The following is a 14623-nucleotide window of genomic DNA, read 5'->3' as shown; positions in this document are numbered from 1 at the left end:
CTGTTGTGATTCTTATATGCAAAAAAAGGTTTCTTTAAAAACTGTGTTTTTTTTTTTCCAATGAAACTATATAGCCTTGCAAGTTTGTACTTCTTCATTTGGGTTTGTCTATAAACCGAGTGGCTAAAAACTGCAGCCCTTGTTGCTTTTTTTAGCTACAGCAATTCTTGACATCTGTTTGTGTTTAAGCGATGACACAACATCAGAACACGCAGTGTCATCGTGTCACATTGTTATAGCACAACAAGAAAATTACAGCTCCCCAACAATAACATGGTGTCAGAAGTGTCCGCTTGGCGGTGAGTCAGTGCTTTAGAAGTTACAAGCTATTTTTAGCTCATCCAGTGCTTCTGAAGCTCGGGTTCCTAGGTCCCAGCAGATAAGGAAAAATCTAGGGTTGCAGTGGGAAGGAGCCTTTCGGGTCCCCAAGTACCCTTTCCTGGCATATGTGGCTCCTCACTTTCCTGTCCAGACCACATCAGACACGGGTTCCGTAGGGAAATTGCATGCATTTAGGGCTGGATCCCAGTTCTTCTGAGCCAGGCCAGCATCCCTGTGGAGGAGGAGAAACTATAATTATCTTCCTGTCTGGAGTAAACCCTGGGATGACATCTCCCGGGTGACCCTAGCGCCCTCAGAGCGCAGTTCCACCGCTGCCTAGGCGCGCGGTGCAGGCGGCCCTTACGGGTTCTCCATGCTCTGGGACCCTCTCCCGGGTAGACGGGTCCCCAAACTCCTGCTCCACAGCGCGCGGCGACGTTGCCATAACAACCGGCGCGCGCAGCCTCCGCGGAGGAAGTGACGAGAGTGGGTTGGCTGTTGTTGGGACACGTGACCCGGGTAGTGTTTTGACAGGGCAAACAGTGAGAGAAAAGAGTAGAGAGCGAGCGAGGCGGGCAGGCAGCGGGGCCGGTGGATGCGCGGGGCGCGGCATCTCGGCGTCCAGGCGGCCGCGGGGTCGCTCTGCGCCCTGCGCTCGGGGAGGCGTGGCCCGGAGCACGGAGTGTGATGTGAGCGGCCGGGCGGCCGCGGAGAGCAGTGCCGGGAGGAGGAGCGAGGGGTCCCGGAGGGCGGCGAGCGGGCGGGCCATGGGAGCCGCTCCCGGGTGGGCAGAGCCACGCGTGGGTCGGCGAGGCTGAGGACATGCCCGGGCTCTGCTGCTGACCGCCTCCGGCGGGAACCCGGCTGCCGGAGCCTCGGCGAGGCTAGCCAGAGGGGAGCCCCGCAGGTGAGGCCCGGGGGTGCTGAGGGGGCTGCTGCGCCCCGGCCCCTGAGGAGGTGCCTCGGTGCCCAGAGGAGACTTGACCAAGGGCTGCCTTAGAGTCCTGGAGCCCGACTCTTCCTCCTTCGTGCCTGTACCTCCAGGGCATAAATAGATCCTGCCTGTGCTTCCGAGACGCTGTGTCAGAGGAGGACACCTTGGCCTGGAGAGCGCAGGGGCGGGGAACAGGGGTGCTAGGCCCGAGGACGCCGTGGGAGGCGGTGCGCAGACTTGAGGGTTTTTGTTTTTTTTTCCCTTCAGACCTACCCAAGGTTCTGTCACCGCAGTCTGCACCAGGAAGAGGCCTAACTTAGTAGTTTTCTTGCAAGATCCGAGGGTCAAAACAAGACCTGATTGTTACTTTTTTTTTTTTTTTCAATTTTGATCTCTTAGCGTTTGCTAAACCGAAGCAGAAGCCGTTGAGTCAGCGGTTGTCCGGTTGGAAAGAGCCCACACCTGTGTTTTGCGGCACTTTGGGAGGAAATTGGATGCGAAAATGAAGCCAGACCGAGGTAAATGATTTATTTAAGTGGAGCTTGAGTTGTGTTCTGTTTCTCTGTCTCTTTTGAGAGGCGTTAACCTAATTTTCCGCAGGATCAAGCATTCCTGTGTCAGACGTGACGAACAGTCTCTGTGAAGACATGAGCCGCTGAGGAAAAGATGGACTTACGGAGTAGGTGGTTAAAGTCAGATTGGAGGAGGACCCGTTCTTAGTGTTTGGTGTGTGCCAGAAAGAAGTTGTCAAGAGTAGCACTTGTGAGTGGCCACAGGCCTAGAGTCCTTTTTAGTTGCCGTTCCTCATTTCTTTTCAGGTAAAGTCAATCCAACTTCAGAACTCTGTCAACTTTTGGAAGTTGAGTTTGAACTTCATTAGCTTTTGTTTTTTTTTTTTTTTTTTTTTTTTTTTTTTGTAGTGTGTTTGTTGTTGTTGTTGTTGTTTGTTTTTTAGATAGGGTTTTGTCAAGTTGTCTAGGCTGACACGGGTCTCACCCTGTCTGGCCCAAAACTCACTCGCTAATGATCTTTTTAACTTTGCCTCCACAGTATTGGCATTACAGGCATGCACCGCTGTGACCCCGCATTACTTGATGTTTGTGCTCTAAGTGAATTTCAATTGTTTTCACAGTACCCCAGCCTCAGTTTCTCAGATGGACAATCAGGGCCCAATTTTCCATTCTAAACCTGTATTTTCTTCTCTTTTTGTGGAGGAGGAGACCGGGTTTTGAGACAGGGTTTCTCTGTGTAGCTCTGGCTGTCCTAGATCTTGTTCTGTAGACCTGGCTGGCCTTGAACTCACAGAGATCTGCCAACCCTGTGATTTTGAATGAAATATAAAGGGTGTCTGTCACAACTCAGTGGGGAAAGGTGCCACAAAGCCTGGTGATCTGGGTTCAGACCCCGGAACCTACAAGGTAGAAGGAGAGAACTGATTGCTAAAAGCTGTCCTCTGGCCTCATCTCATGTCCCTTTGCATACGGTGAACACACTGACCCAAAAAGTGAATATTTTTAAGGTAATAAAAAAATGCCTTAAAAGGAAAAGGTTTATTACTATTACCCCAGGCTGGCCTACAGCTAGGACCCCTCCTGCCTCTGTCTCTTGGGTGCTGAGACTGCAGGCACCTAGCACCACACCCGCCTCATTTTGCTTTTCAAAGAGGTCAGAAGAAGTTTATCGGCCTTTCGATTAAGGATCAGGGCAATTCTGAAAGGAGTTGGGTACAGTAGGGCTTAGCAGAGAGGGCTTCTTAGGTTTGAGTTTGAGTCCAAGGAATTATACAGTCGGTATGTCGTATGTGGAAGAAAGGGCTCGACAGCAGCATTCATTCAAAGCTGAGCTTCCAGGGTTGGGAAGAGTGATTTATCCTCTGAGGTAGACTTATAAGAACCTAAGCATCAAAACCATTATTTTCCTGTATCTATTTTTCAAAATGATTAGAAACACAAATATGCTAGTTAAAATGTCTTTTGGTCACAATGTTTATTAAAATATACTAGGGAAAAGTGGGAGACAGCTATATTTAAAACATGCTTTAAACTATTTTCTGGGTGTCTTACTGTTAATTAAAATGAGTTCGTTGTTAATGCCTGTAGAAGTGTCATCAAGTACATTGCTACTGAGAGGAGTGCCTGTGTACCATGCTAAGTTTAGATTTTTAGATTACATCAGTGACTGTGGAAAAACTGGCACCGAGGTCAGAGGCTGCATCTCAGAATAAACAAGCAAATAAAATCAAAGTCACTGTTTGTCTTGGATTATTGTTAAAAAGTTGCTTAAGTCACAGCGGCTGAAAAATAGCATTTACAGCAGAAACTTTTGAAAAGTTGTTTTGTCTTAGGTAGAGTTGTAACTGGGCCATAGAAGGTTTAGTTATATAACGATACAAGTTAATAAGGAAAATAAATCCATTTATCAAAATTCCCATAGGCGTGAGAGTAAGTTTCTTTCTTTCCCTTGAAAGTTGTTGTTCCCTTTATTATTCTCAGGTAAAAAATGAAGTAACCTCAAGTCCAGTGTTGTGATTTTGTTTCATAAAAACATAAACTGTCATGAATTCTTCTATTTTTGCACATGATTCAGAGTAATTACAAATTCTTAACAAACTTCTATAGAAACACTGAGGTAACTTTTTCGTGGATTATTTTCATTACTATTTGCAACATGCTCTTGTATGGTCTCATTTAGCCCAGGCTAGCCTTCAGCTTACTTTGTAGTTGAGGCTGGCATTGAACTCCTGATTCTCCTGCCTCTACTGCCCATGTGCTGGCTTCTATTTTGGTAAAAACAGAGAAAGAGGGGCTAGAAAGATGGCTCAGCAGTTAGGAGCACTTGCTGCTCTTCCAGAGGACCCGAGTTGAGATCTCAGCAACCACATGGTGGCTCACAAACACCTATCACTCCAACTACAGGGCATCTAATGCCCTCTTCTGGCCATCACACACACACACACACACACACACACACACACACACACATACACTTTTTAAAGAAAACAGAGTGCATACAAGTTAATATAACTCAACCTTAGTTGATGACAAGGGGGGGCTGCTGAAAATTGCAGACCTGTGCCATGCCAGGATCTAGAGAAGCTAGGTAAGTTTGTGGTCTTTTCTCACTTGTCTCTAACTTCAGCCACTCTACTATTCGGTTTGTGTGTGAGTCAATGGTGTACTTATTCTTGCTCCTTCAGTTTTTCCGCCTTAAGTCTTTGTTGGAGAACCAGTTGATCCTACCTGATACCAGGTTCTCTGTAAAATGAGGGTGAATAAGAGACTCTCAGATACTTATCGGAGCTCTAGTAAAGTGTTTCAATGCAGAGACTCGAGACTATTTGCTTAGTAGGATATTGTTGTGTCTGCCCTCATTTTGAGACAAGGTCTCACTGTGTATCCCACACTGCCCTGGAACATGCTTTAATGTTTGTAAATAAGTGCACTGAGAGCCTTCCACCCTGTGTGATGGGGTGGTATTTGTTGGCTGATAAAAACACTTAAGTGGGAATCACAGAAAAATTACAGTGCCTTTGTTTTATCCTTTCATATCATATTCTCTGGGCTCTTCTTCTTCTTCTTCTTCTTCTTCTTCTTCCTCTCATGCTTTTTTTTTCTTTTAAAAAACATGTATATGGGTGTTTTGTTTACATGTATGACTGTGTGTCATGTGCATGCCTGGTATCTACAAAGGCCAGAAGAGGACATTGGATTCCATGGAGCCATGTGAATGCGGGGAACTGAACCTGGGTGCTTGGCAAGAGCAGCCTGTGCTCTTAACCACTGAGCCATGTCCTCAGCCCTTCAGTTTTTCTTTTCGATACTAGAGATTAAATTCAGGGCCTGTACACCCAGTACCCTTGAGCTGTGCCCTATCTCCGTGAGCCTTTTGGAGGGTGAAACAGATCTGTTTTTAGAGTTGGGTGTAATATTTCCTGTGTAAACCAAACCAATGAAGGAGAGTTAAGATTTCTAGATCTGAATTCTGTAAAGCAGAACACTGCAGAGCAGTCTAAGGGTAGAATCTCACATCTTTAACAATTTCTAATTCTTGCACTTTTATAGGTATTTTGTATGTTCATACTTCATAAATTTGTTTTAGGGAGAGGGAGGATTTGTGTTTATCAAAAATATGTTTGGGGGGATTGAGGTATAGCCCAGTGGTACAGTTAATATACTTAGATTGTTCAAGACTCAGGGTTCAGTCCCCAGTGTGCATGTCCTGGCTTGCTCTGTGGATGAATGGATAGATGGATAAGTAGATGATGGCAGATGGGTGACAGATATATTGATGGATAAATGGGTGAGTAGATAGGTGGATAGATACAGAGATATAGAAAGAGAGACTTGTTCCAAAGCATTCAGTTTGTTTTTCACAGTAATAATTTTTTGAATTCATGGTTCCTTAGTTTATTGTACTGAATAAGAGTGGCACAAATCGACGGAGTAGCAAGAGACAAGATTCTTCTAGATTCTTGTAAAGTATGCATCTCAAATAGTGAAAAAGAAGTGTGCCAGCAACCAAACATGCACGTCTGCTGGTGCTGCGTGTTTGCGTGTGTATCAGCTCCTTTATATCAGTGCTTCTCAACCTGTGGGTGGGCAACCCCTTTGGGGGTCAAACAGCCCTTCTACAGTGGTCACCAAGACCATTGGAAAACACAGATATTTACACTACGAGTCATAACCGTAGCAAATTACAGTTATGAAGTAACAGTGAAGCAATTTTATGCTTGGGGTCCCCACACCATGAGGGTGGCAGCGTTAGGAAGGTTGAGAACCACTGCTCTGTGGTGGGTGTGCGTAGCCAAGCCTGCCTGTTAATTCAGTGGAAGTTGGAGGGTTTGCTTGTACTCACTTAAGTTGTTCCTGTGTAGGAAATGGCTACATTCCATAGAGTCAGTAGTATTTCACCTGTAGGCAAAACGTTTTTAAAATTTCAGACAGTTCATAACATTACTTGGGGAATGCTGGCAACGTGAGTCCTCGACGTTAATTGCCAGTGTGCACCCTGGAGTCAGAACTGCGTCTGCTCTCTTGCTTACTGTGTAATCTTCATCCCATTCACTTCTGTCTCCTTGCAACTGAACTACGAGAGCGGCTGGCAGGAACTAAGTACATAGCTTTTATCGTGTTAAGCATAAGGGTACTGATAATGTTGGTCAGCTGCAAACTGGACTCAACAGAGGTAAGAGAGTGAGTGTGCAGTGCGCTAGCGCTGGCCTTTCTTTTACATTCATAGCACCCAGCCTGTGAAAGTTCAGGAACATCCGGTAACCTTTTAATATATAGCTGTCAGGCAAAACATCCACCCTACAGAGGGACACAGGACATAAGTGCGAAGTTTATTTCTTTATACCGTCATCTGCCTTTACATCTACCTTAGTGTCTGTCTGAGGAGTGATGTGGCTAGAATAAGTTTTCCTGGATCATGGGTTTTTTTAAATGGCATTACCTGCGGAGCCCAGCTGGGTGGCTGCAGAGAGTGAGCTGCTCTGTCTTGGCCTCAGGGATGTGCAACTTGGGACGGTTACACAAGTATGGAGTGTGTCCAGTGTCTTATGAGAAATATTTCAAATGTGACCTTTGTATAGAAGTAACAATTATATTCTCACATGATAAAAACATAAAGCATCTCAACTCTGTCTATTTTAAGTTGCTGTTTTGGGTTACAGAATCTTGTTAAAGATAAATTTTAGTTATCAATAAATCCACTACTTAAACATACTGTGCTTCAGTTCATACTTAAACATTTTGCAGATCATGTCTGCTGCTTGAGTGAGAACTATTATTGCCAAACTTGATCTACAAACAAAACGTCAAGCAATTTGATATTTTTAAGTTAAAATGGGAGGAATGTGCTTTGTCTCTCTTTTGTTATTTTACAAATTTTGTCATTAGCCTTTGGACTGCTGTGACTTTGGACCTGCTTATGTAGATACAAATAGTCTTTTTTCCTACAAATGATGTTCTCGAGATAGGTGAACTAGAAGGGAAGGTGATTTGGACTAGACAGTGCGGTGGGGGAATCATTCGTTTTGTGGTGCAGAGGGTTCATTGTTGGCCTGTGTAAATCAAACAACAGAAATGACAGATGCAGGAAGAAGAAAGATGGTGGCTATGTTAACTGCAGCAGTTTAGGGCTTAAGTCCCAGGGGGAGATGATGGTAGTGTTAATAACAGCTGATACTTGGACCTTCCAGGCAGAGACCCTATTCTGTGTCTTTTCCAGATATAACTCTTTTAATCTGCACAGTTACTCAAGGATGTAGCTGTTAGCACCTTTGTTGTATAGGTAAGTGAAAGCACGTCACAGATTATTAGGATCTTACACAAGGAATCCAGATAGTGTTAAGGTGAGCCTCAGTTCAAAGTGCAGTCAGGTATGCACTCCCAGCCTTATAATATGTGAAAGTATTATAAGGCATTATAACTTAATTGATGGAAAAAATAGGTTTGAGAGAGTCTGGCTGTCATGCCTAACAACCCGGGTTTCATCTCTAAGACCCACAAGGTGAAGGGAGAGAGCAGACACATACCCCCTCCTAAACACCGCAAACACACAAACAAACAAATCAATGTAGAAGCGGGCCGGGGAAACCAGCAGCACTTATTTTTGAGCTTCCTGTCTCTAGACGCTGCCTGTCCTCTTGGCTCCAGTGTCTTCACAATGGGCTTTTTAGTAAATAGTACCTTGGCTTCGAGTTACCCTGAAAACGAAATAAGTTAACATACATAATGTGCTCTGAACAGCAGCTGCCACTTAGCGAGCATGCAAATGGGAGCGTTTGGACATTTTCTAAGGAAGAAGCCAATCATTTAGAGAAAGCTGGGAGGACGAAACAAAGGGGCCGATTCAGCTCCTGCTTCATAGCCGAGGTGATCTGAGTTAAGAGCCGGCCACCCTGTCTGTCACACACTTATGCTGATGAGCCTTGGCACATCAGGCGCTGTCAGATAATTGCTGGCTTGATGTGACTTCTGAGTCTGGGATAGTAAAGGGTTGGACAAAGAGGTACCCTATGTTTTTGCTTGTCATCCAGTGAAAAGGAAGTGATTTAGGAGCCTGAACACTGTCATTTTTCTGTCCAATGAGAAAAAAAAAAGATAATCTGAAGGTAGGCTTGAGAAGCTAGTGTATATGTACAGTGACTGATTTAAAATTTGATTTATCTTTAAGCAGTGGTTTGACCATCTTATGTAAACAAGTACAGAAGAAATTAAGTCGTTTAAGCAAACAACCTTTACATTTGTTCTTTTTCGTGTTTGTTTTGTTTGTTTGTTTCTTGAGAAAGAGTCTTGCTGTGCATCCCAGGCTGGCCTCAAGCTCGGAACAATCCTCCTGCCTCTGCTTCCGGAGTGCCAGGGTCACAGATGTGCACCACACCTGGCTTTATTTACTCTTTGGTTCCTCTCACCTTTGCATTTAGTCTTGGCAGTATCTCCCTTCTTTCCTTTTGAGAACACTAATCCTAGTGTAACTTACTCCTGCTGTCTGTGTGGTGAAATGAAAATTACTGTACCTTCTTTCTTTGCAGGTAGTTCTGTCCTTGCTCAGAAGGTTTTTGTTTTTGTTTTGTTTTGTTTTGTTTTTTTAAGGCAGAGTAGAACCCAGTATGCCAATTCACACATCTCCCAGCACTCAGGAGGCTGAGGAGGCAGGAGAGTGTCACAAGTTCAAGGCCAGCCTAGGCTTCAGAAAGAGTCCAGGCCAGTCTGGACTGCAGAGTGAGACATCAAAGGAACAAACCCCAACAAAATCAGAGTGGTTCCATGATTATATCTGAAGTTCCTGCTGGGCTGCCTGGGTAAAAACTAGTTCTTAACCCAAACATTAGACCCACCACTGCATAAGATACCTAAACTCCAGGTGGAAGTCTAAGGTGAGCTTCCTCACTTTCCCTTTCTTGCAGAAGACACTCATCAGATAAAATACAACAAGCCTTGGTCACATCTTTCTTTTGTTTATGCCCAGTGCCAGCGATCAGGTTTTTGAATTTTGATAATCATTCAGGGTCTTAGATATACTTTTCCTTTTACCCAAAAAGCCCTTCTCTCCAGCATCCTACGTTACTCCTTGTTTTTCTCTAGTAGGCTGGAATGGCATTTTTTTTTTCAGAGAAGTTTCTGCCCTGACTATCCTAATATTTTCATCTCAACACATTAACTGTCACTGATGACATATCTATTAAACTAGATGTCTCTTGCTATTCTGTGTCAGCACTCTGTGTTCCTTTGATAGTACTTACCAAACTTTGTAATCTGTTATCTTTTTTCCTTTTTGGATGTCTGTCAGCTGTAGTCCCTGCTTCATCACTTTTATAGATGGCAAGTATATTGTAGGTGCATAGTCTGTACTTAATATACATTCGTCAAATGGACTAATGAGTGAACGAATGACTAAATGGCTAGTACACACCAGTGTGGAAGAAACGGGACAAGAGAAGGTAGTTAACATTAATACCAAGTAAATTTCTTCCAGTTTAGGTATTTGTTGAATTTGGACTTCAAGGCTATAATCACAACTTTGTTCCTGATTTTTTTTTTTCAAGTCCATTTTAAAACATTTGCCCATTCCAAGATTTGGGGCAGGGTCTCATGTCCCTCCCCAGGACCGGGATTGCAGGATGTACCGCTGTGCACAGTTTTATGTGGGGCTAGGGGTTAGAGCCAGGTCTTCTCACCTGTGACTTAGGCAAGCAGTCTAGCAATGGGCCATAGCCCTAGTCCAGTGTATGTGCACGCATGCATGATGTGTGCTTGTGTGTCTGTGTATACATGCGCAGTTTGACTGAAATAAAACACCGTAAAATAAGATGTAGGCAAAAGCTGTTTGGTGTCAGTGGTCTCCAGGTTATCTGGTTAACAAGGGACTCAGAGACAGATATTTGGAGAAAGCCCTGATTACCATCCCCATGCTCACTTTGTTCTTGGTGCTGTTTCAGGAGGGAGGGAGTAAACTGTTGAACTTCCCATTTAAAAGCACAAGAAGATGGGGAGCAGGGTAGACTAGCAAGAAAAAGACCCAAGGATTTAGAGCTGAGATTAGGGGCTGTCCTGTCACTGGTTTTTGTGACTTGGGTCAAGTCCCAAGCCTGTTTTCTCATCAAGAAAATGTGCTTGGCTCAGTCCTGTGAAATGATGCGACAAAGGACTTTGTAAACTGTGGAACGCTGTAAAGACGTGTCTGGTGTGCCCTGAGGGTGGGATGGCTTGTGTAGGAGCTGAGGGCCCAGTGTTCCCGAGCGTCAGACCCTTCCCAGATGGGGCTGCTCCCCTGCCAGCAATTCACACATTGTAGAAAAGGGATTACTCCGCATTCCCTGACCTAAGTTACACCAAGTGTAGAGTCGCTGGGCTTAATAAATGCATATTCAGTTATGTTTCTATCTCTTTAAACTTTGAGACCATGTCTTATTTAGCTGCCTGGGCTAGCCTTGAGCTATCTTCACAGCCTAAGTGGAACTTGGCCTTTGCCTCAGCTTCCGGAGCAGCTAGGAATAATGTGCCTGCACCACAGGCCCGGCTTGGCTAGATGATTCTTCAGGAACATTAAACAGTAGCCACCATTTAGTCCTGTCAACTGGACACATCCCCCCACCCCCGCTGTGTGATATAATGTAACAGGAGTTAAGGACATGAAACTTTATGATGAAACCTGGATTGAAATTCTGACTTCAAGGGATGGAGAGATAGCTCCATGGTCAAAGAGAAATTCTTTGCACCCACAGGACCACTCAGCTGTCTGTAACTCTCAGGCACTCACATGGTACACATAGAAGTAAGTGTGTGTGTGTGTGTGTGTGTGTTAAGATATTCTAACATCAGCATTTGCCAGGCCAAAATGACCTTGAGACCATTAAACTGTCTGTCTGAGTAACATTTCTTCTTGCTCTAATTCTGTCGACCTGAAGACTTTTGGAAAGTGAACTGAGAACGTGGCAGTGGTAGGAGCCATATGCCTCACACAGGAAGGGGTGTGGGTGAGCCCATGTGGCTCATGGGTTTCAAGACCTGGCCCATGCATCATCCAGGAAGGGATTTAGGGCTTGTCCATGTTTTTGTTTTCCTCAGCTCTTGTGAGGAATTGAGTGTTTCAGAACTCGGTTCTAAAAACTACTTTTAACAGGCACAAGAGGTCAACAGACCATACGACACCATCAGTGTCGCTATGCAAACGAGAAGTGGAAACCTGCACTGAACTGTGCAGTGGTTAGGGCAGATGCCTCAGGAAAGGGGAAGTAGTTAACTTGGCAGTGTTCAGCTGTTTTGGGGTGGTGATGATCTGTTTAGGGTAATGCTAGTGTGTAGAGATTGGGGAGTGCTGGGCATGAGGAACTTGGTAGAAAATACAGAAGGATGAGCTGTCAGCCAGACTGCATTTTAATAATTGACAGCATTACCTAGGAGTCCACAGGACGTGGGCCAGGCCCCTCTTCTTCTCTAAGCCTATAATTCAGACTTGTTCACAGACGGTGCTGTGAATAGTAGAAAGCATCATTTGAATCCTTTGGGGAGAGAGAGGCACAGAACTGGTCATTAGTGGGAATTTCTGTGCATCATTTTGTAACTTGCTCATTTTGTAATGTAAAATAAAATATTCTGGTATCGTGTTTTTGTATGTTTGTTTATTTGTTTTGGCTTGGTTTTTTGAAACAGAGTTTCTCTGTGCAGTTTTGGCTGTCCTGGAACTTACTCTGTAGGCCACGCTGCCCTTTTCTCACAAAAATGTACCTGCCTCAGCCTCCCAAGTGCTGGGATCACAGGCATGTGTCACCATACCCGGCCTAATGTGATTTTTTTTTCTCTTGTAAATGTATTTATTTCTATAAGGTCATTTGTAGATTGAATAAAATGTGTTAAAAAGAACTGTATGTATACCAAAACAATAAGTAGGGAGCTGCTTATTCTTTTTGTTTGTTTGTTTTTAAAGTATGGTCTTAGCATGTAGCCCAGGTTAGCCTTGAACTTACTATGTAGCCTAGGCAAACCTCAAACTCAAATCTATCATACCGAACCTCCAGAGTTTTGGCATTATAGACTTCACTACCACAGCCAACACAGCAGCCATTCAGTGTCTAAGCATTTATATGTTTATATGTCACCTGCGTGTTCCCCAAACGTGCAGACAAATAAGTCAAGGCAATGGGTATCCAGTGAGGAAAGAGCCAGCTCAGTAAGTATTCTGAGATAGCTGTGACCTGAGAACGGGAACACATGCATAGTGTGCTCAATTGCTGGAGTGTCCGGGAAGCTCCCTCAAGGCCATAACAAAGGGGAATGTGTGTATGTATAGCAAACTCTGCCTTCCCTGATTATGGAATTCAGAATTGCTCTGAAATGAATTTGGATTTTTGTGGCATTGGTTTAATGTTAACACACATACCTCCTTTGTCTGGGAAATCCCAAATGCTTAGGAATCCCTTCAATTTTTTGAGGTCTCCCTAAGAAAAGTTATGCTTACATACATACAGTGTGTGCATTTTAACAGTATCTACAACTCTGTCTTGTCAGTTATCTTGCAGCAGCTTGCAGTCATCTGATGTCAGCTGAGAGCTGAGTGAGCGTCAGAGCTGTGTCTGTCAGAATGCCTCGGGGTGATTGATTGCAGCCAGGGAGATGGATTTGAAGGCAGTTGGGTTGAGCCTTAAAACACATGTATGATTTGCGTAGATGGACTTTTTTTTTTTTTTAAACAACAATTATGGGTCTGAGGAGAGAGTTGCAGTGTAGAGGTATGTGGTGGTTTGAATGAAAATGGCCTCCTCGGGGCGTGGCACCATTTGAAAGGATTAAGAGGTGCTTTGGCCTTGGAGGAAGTGTGTCACTGGGGTTAGGCTTTGAGGTTTCCAAGGCTCCAACCAGGCCTAGAGTCCGTCTCTCTTCTACTGCCTACCATCTGAATGTAGAACTCCAGAATGTAACCTCTCCAGGCCTGAGTCTGCCTGAGTGCTGAACTGTACGCCAGCCCCAATTAAATGCTTTCCACTGTAATGAGATGATAGGGTCATAGTGTCTCTTCACAGTGATAGAACACTAGAAGGCAGAGTCTTGCACTGAGGGCTATTTAGGAATGGAAGAGATTGAATTTCTGGATATCAAATTAAGGATTTTGGGCTTAGTTGACTATGGGCACTAGTAAGTACCTTGGGTGACTACAGGAAACTTTTTAGAAGAATAATTTGATTTTGTTTCTTTAATTTAGCTGTAAACAAGCCTAGAGATAGTATTGTCTGGCTGTCTTGAAATCACGTTTCAGAGCTCAGGATTACGTTGTGAACCGTACTTAAAAAAAATTCCTCAGAACTGACCCCTGCCCTTGGCTAGATTATTTCTCTTCTTCATTTGTTGTACCCTTGCTTCCATTCTTTGTTTATGAACAGGAAGGGTTAGTATTCCGAATTCTGAACCTTCTTGGAACCACTGGTGTGATGCACAGTGTTCATGAGAGTGTCTGCTATTTTACGATGTTCTTGTCAGTGCGCTATTATCCTGAAAAGTAGCTACAGGTTCTGACAAGTGAGGGAGAAATACACACGGTAAGGTGGGAAGGCTAAAGGCTCCTTTCCCTGTCCTAGACAGTTGCTTACAAAAGCTTAAGAAGTTCTGTGGAATTAGATGCCTTATCCTACTGCTTGCTGTGAGCCCTGAGCATGGAGGTCCCTGCAACTTGGATAACTTCCCTGGCTGTGTGGAGGAGAAGGGCTTACATCTCTTTCCTTCCCCAACCACAGAAATCGTCTCACAACAAAGCTTTAAGGAGTGAAAGTCGGTGGGTAGCAAGGGAGGCTTGTTTAGGTTTGTTTAGTGTGAAACTGGAACTCTAAGGGTCGGGGTCTTAGTTCTCTGACTAGTCTGTTCGAATTGTCACCACCTTCTTTAGCTGTCATCCTCCTCATCTGTGGTTAGGTGAGATGACTTTATAGGTTTTTCTAGGTTCTTAAGTACTGTTTCTTTGAACTTGTCTACTTAGAAGCTGGGAAGGATCCAGCCAGACATTTGAGAAAGCATGCTTTGTGCAGCCTGAACACTGGGGGTGTGCTGTGCTCTAGCTTCCCAGCTAACCTTGACCTATGCCTTTCTGATAACTTGCATTTCAGAGTTCTGCAAGGCACTCTGAATGGCTTAGATCAGAGGGAAGGCCTCGGATTATATACATAGGGGCACAGAGTCAATTCTTTCGTGAGCTTCTTGGGCCCTGAAAGTGCTTTTGTCACTCCATTCATCTGCCAGAAAGCAGAGTGGGAAAGGCTTGTGGAGAATGTAAGGCTCTGTAACCTTCATAGTTAAGAAAACCAGGCTTGGGCCAGCAGGGTTGGCGCATGCCTTTAATTCTAGCATATAAGAGGCAGAAGCAGGCAGATCTCTGTGG

The 14623-nt window shown here is 44.4% G+C and overlaps 2 protein-coding genes across 4 annotated transcripts in view; one reads left to right on the top strand and one right to left on the bottom strand.

The window, feature by feature from the left end:
- Positions 1 to 362: 362 nt before the first annotated feature.
- LOC132654813 (uncharacterized) lies at positions 363 to 1370 on the bottom strand. The gene is made up of 3 exons (XM_060386103.1): positions 1360 to 1370; positions 686 to 1270; positions 363 to 553 (listed from the first exon to the last, which is right to left on the bottom strand). Exons 1-3 carry the CDS (start codon positions 1368 to 1370, stop codon positions 457 to 459), a joined length of 693 nt encoding a protein of 230 aa, XP_060242086.1. The 3' UTR covers positions 363 to 456.
- The window catches only part of Atosa (atos homolog A), an 81171-nt gene continuing 67417 nt past the window's right edge, over positions 870 to 14623 (top strand). Inside the window, exons 1-3 of one of the 3 annotated variants that reach the window (XM_060384758.1) lie at positions 991 to 1010; positions 1655 to 1773; positions 1856 to 2073. Coding sequence is in view for 2 of the 3 variants with exons in the window: in XM_060384756.1 (XP_060240739.1) it covers positions 1758 to 1773 (16 nt within the window). In the remaining variant the exon portion in view is untranslated. Of the gene's footprint in view, positions 1229 to 1654; positions 1774 to 1855; positions 2074 to 14623 lie in introns of all 3 variants that reach the window. The other 2 variants (XM_060384756.1, XM_060384757.1) reach the window with 2 other exon arrangements.

This window comes from Meriones unguiculatus, chromosome 6, assembly GCF_030254825.1.
Source record: "Meriones unguiculatus strain TT.TT164.6M chromosome 6, Bangor_MerUng_6.1, whole genome shotgun sequence".
NCBI lineage: Eukaryota > Metazoa > Chordata > Mammalia > Rodentia > Muridae > Meriones > Meriones unguiculatus.
The sequence above is the reverse complement of the archived record's forward strand: the minus strand, read 5'-3'. Positions and strand labels throughout refer to the sequence as shown.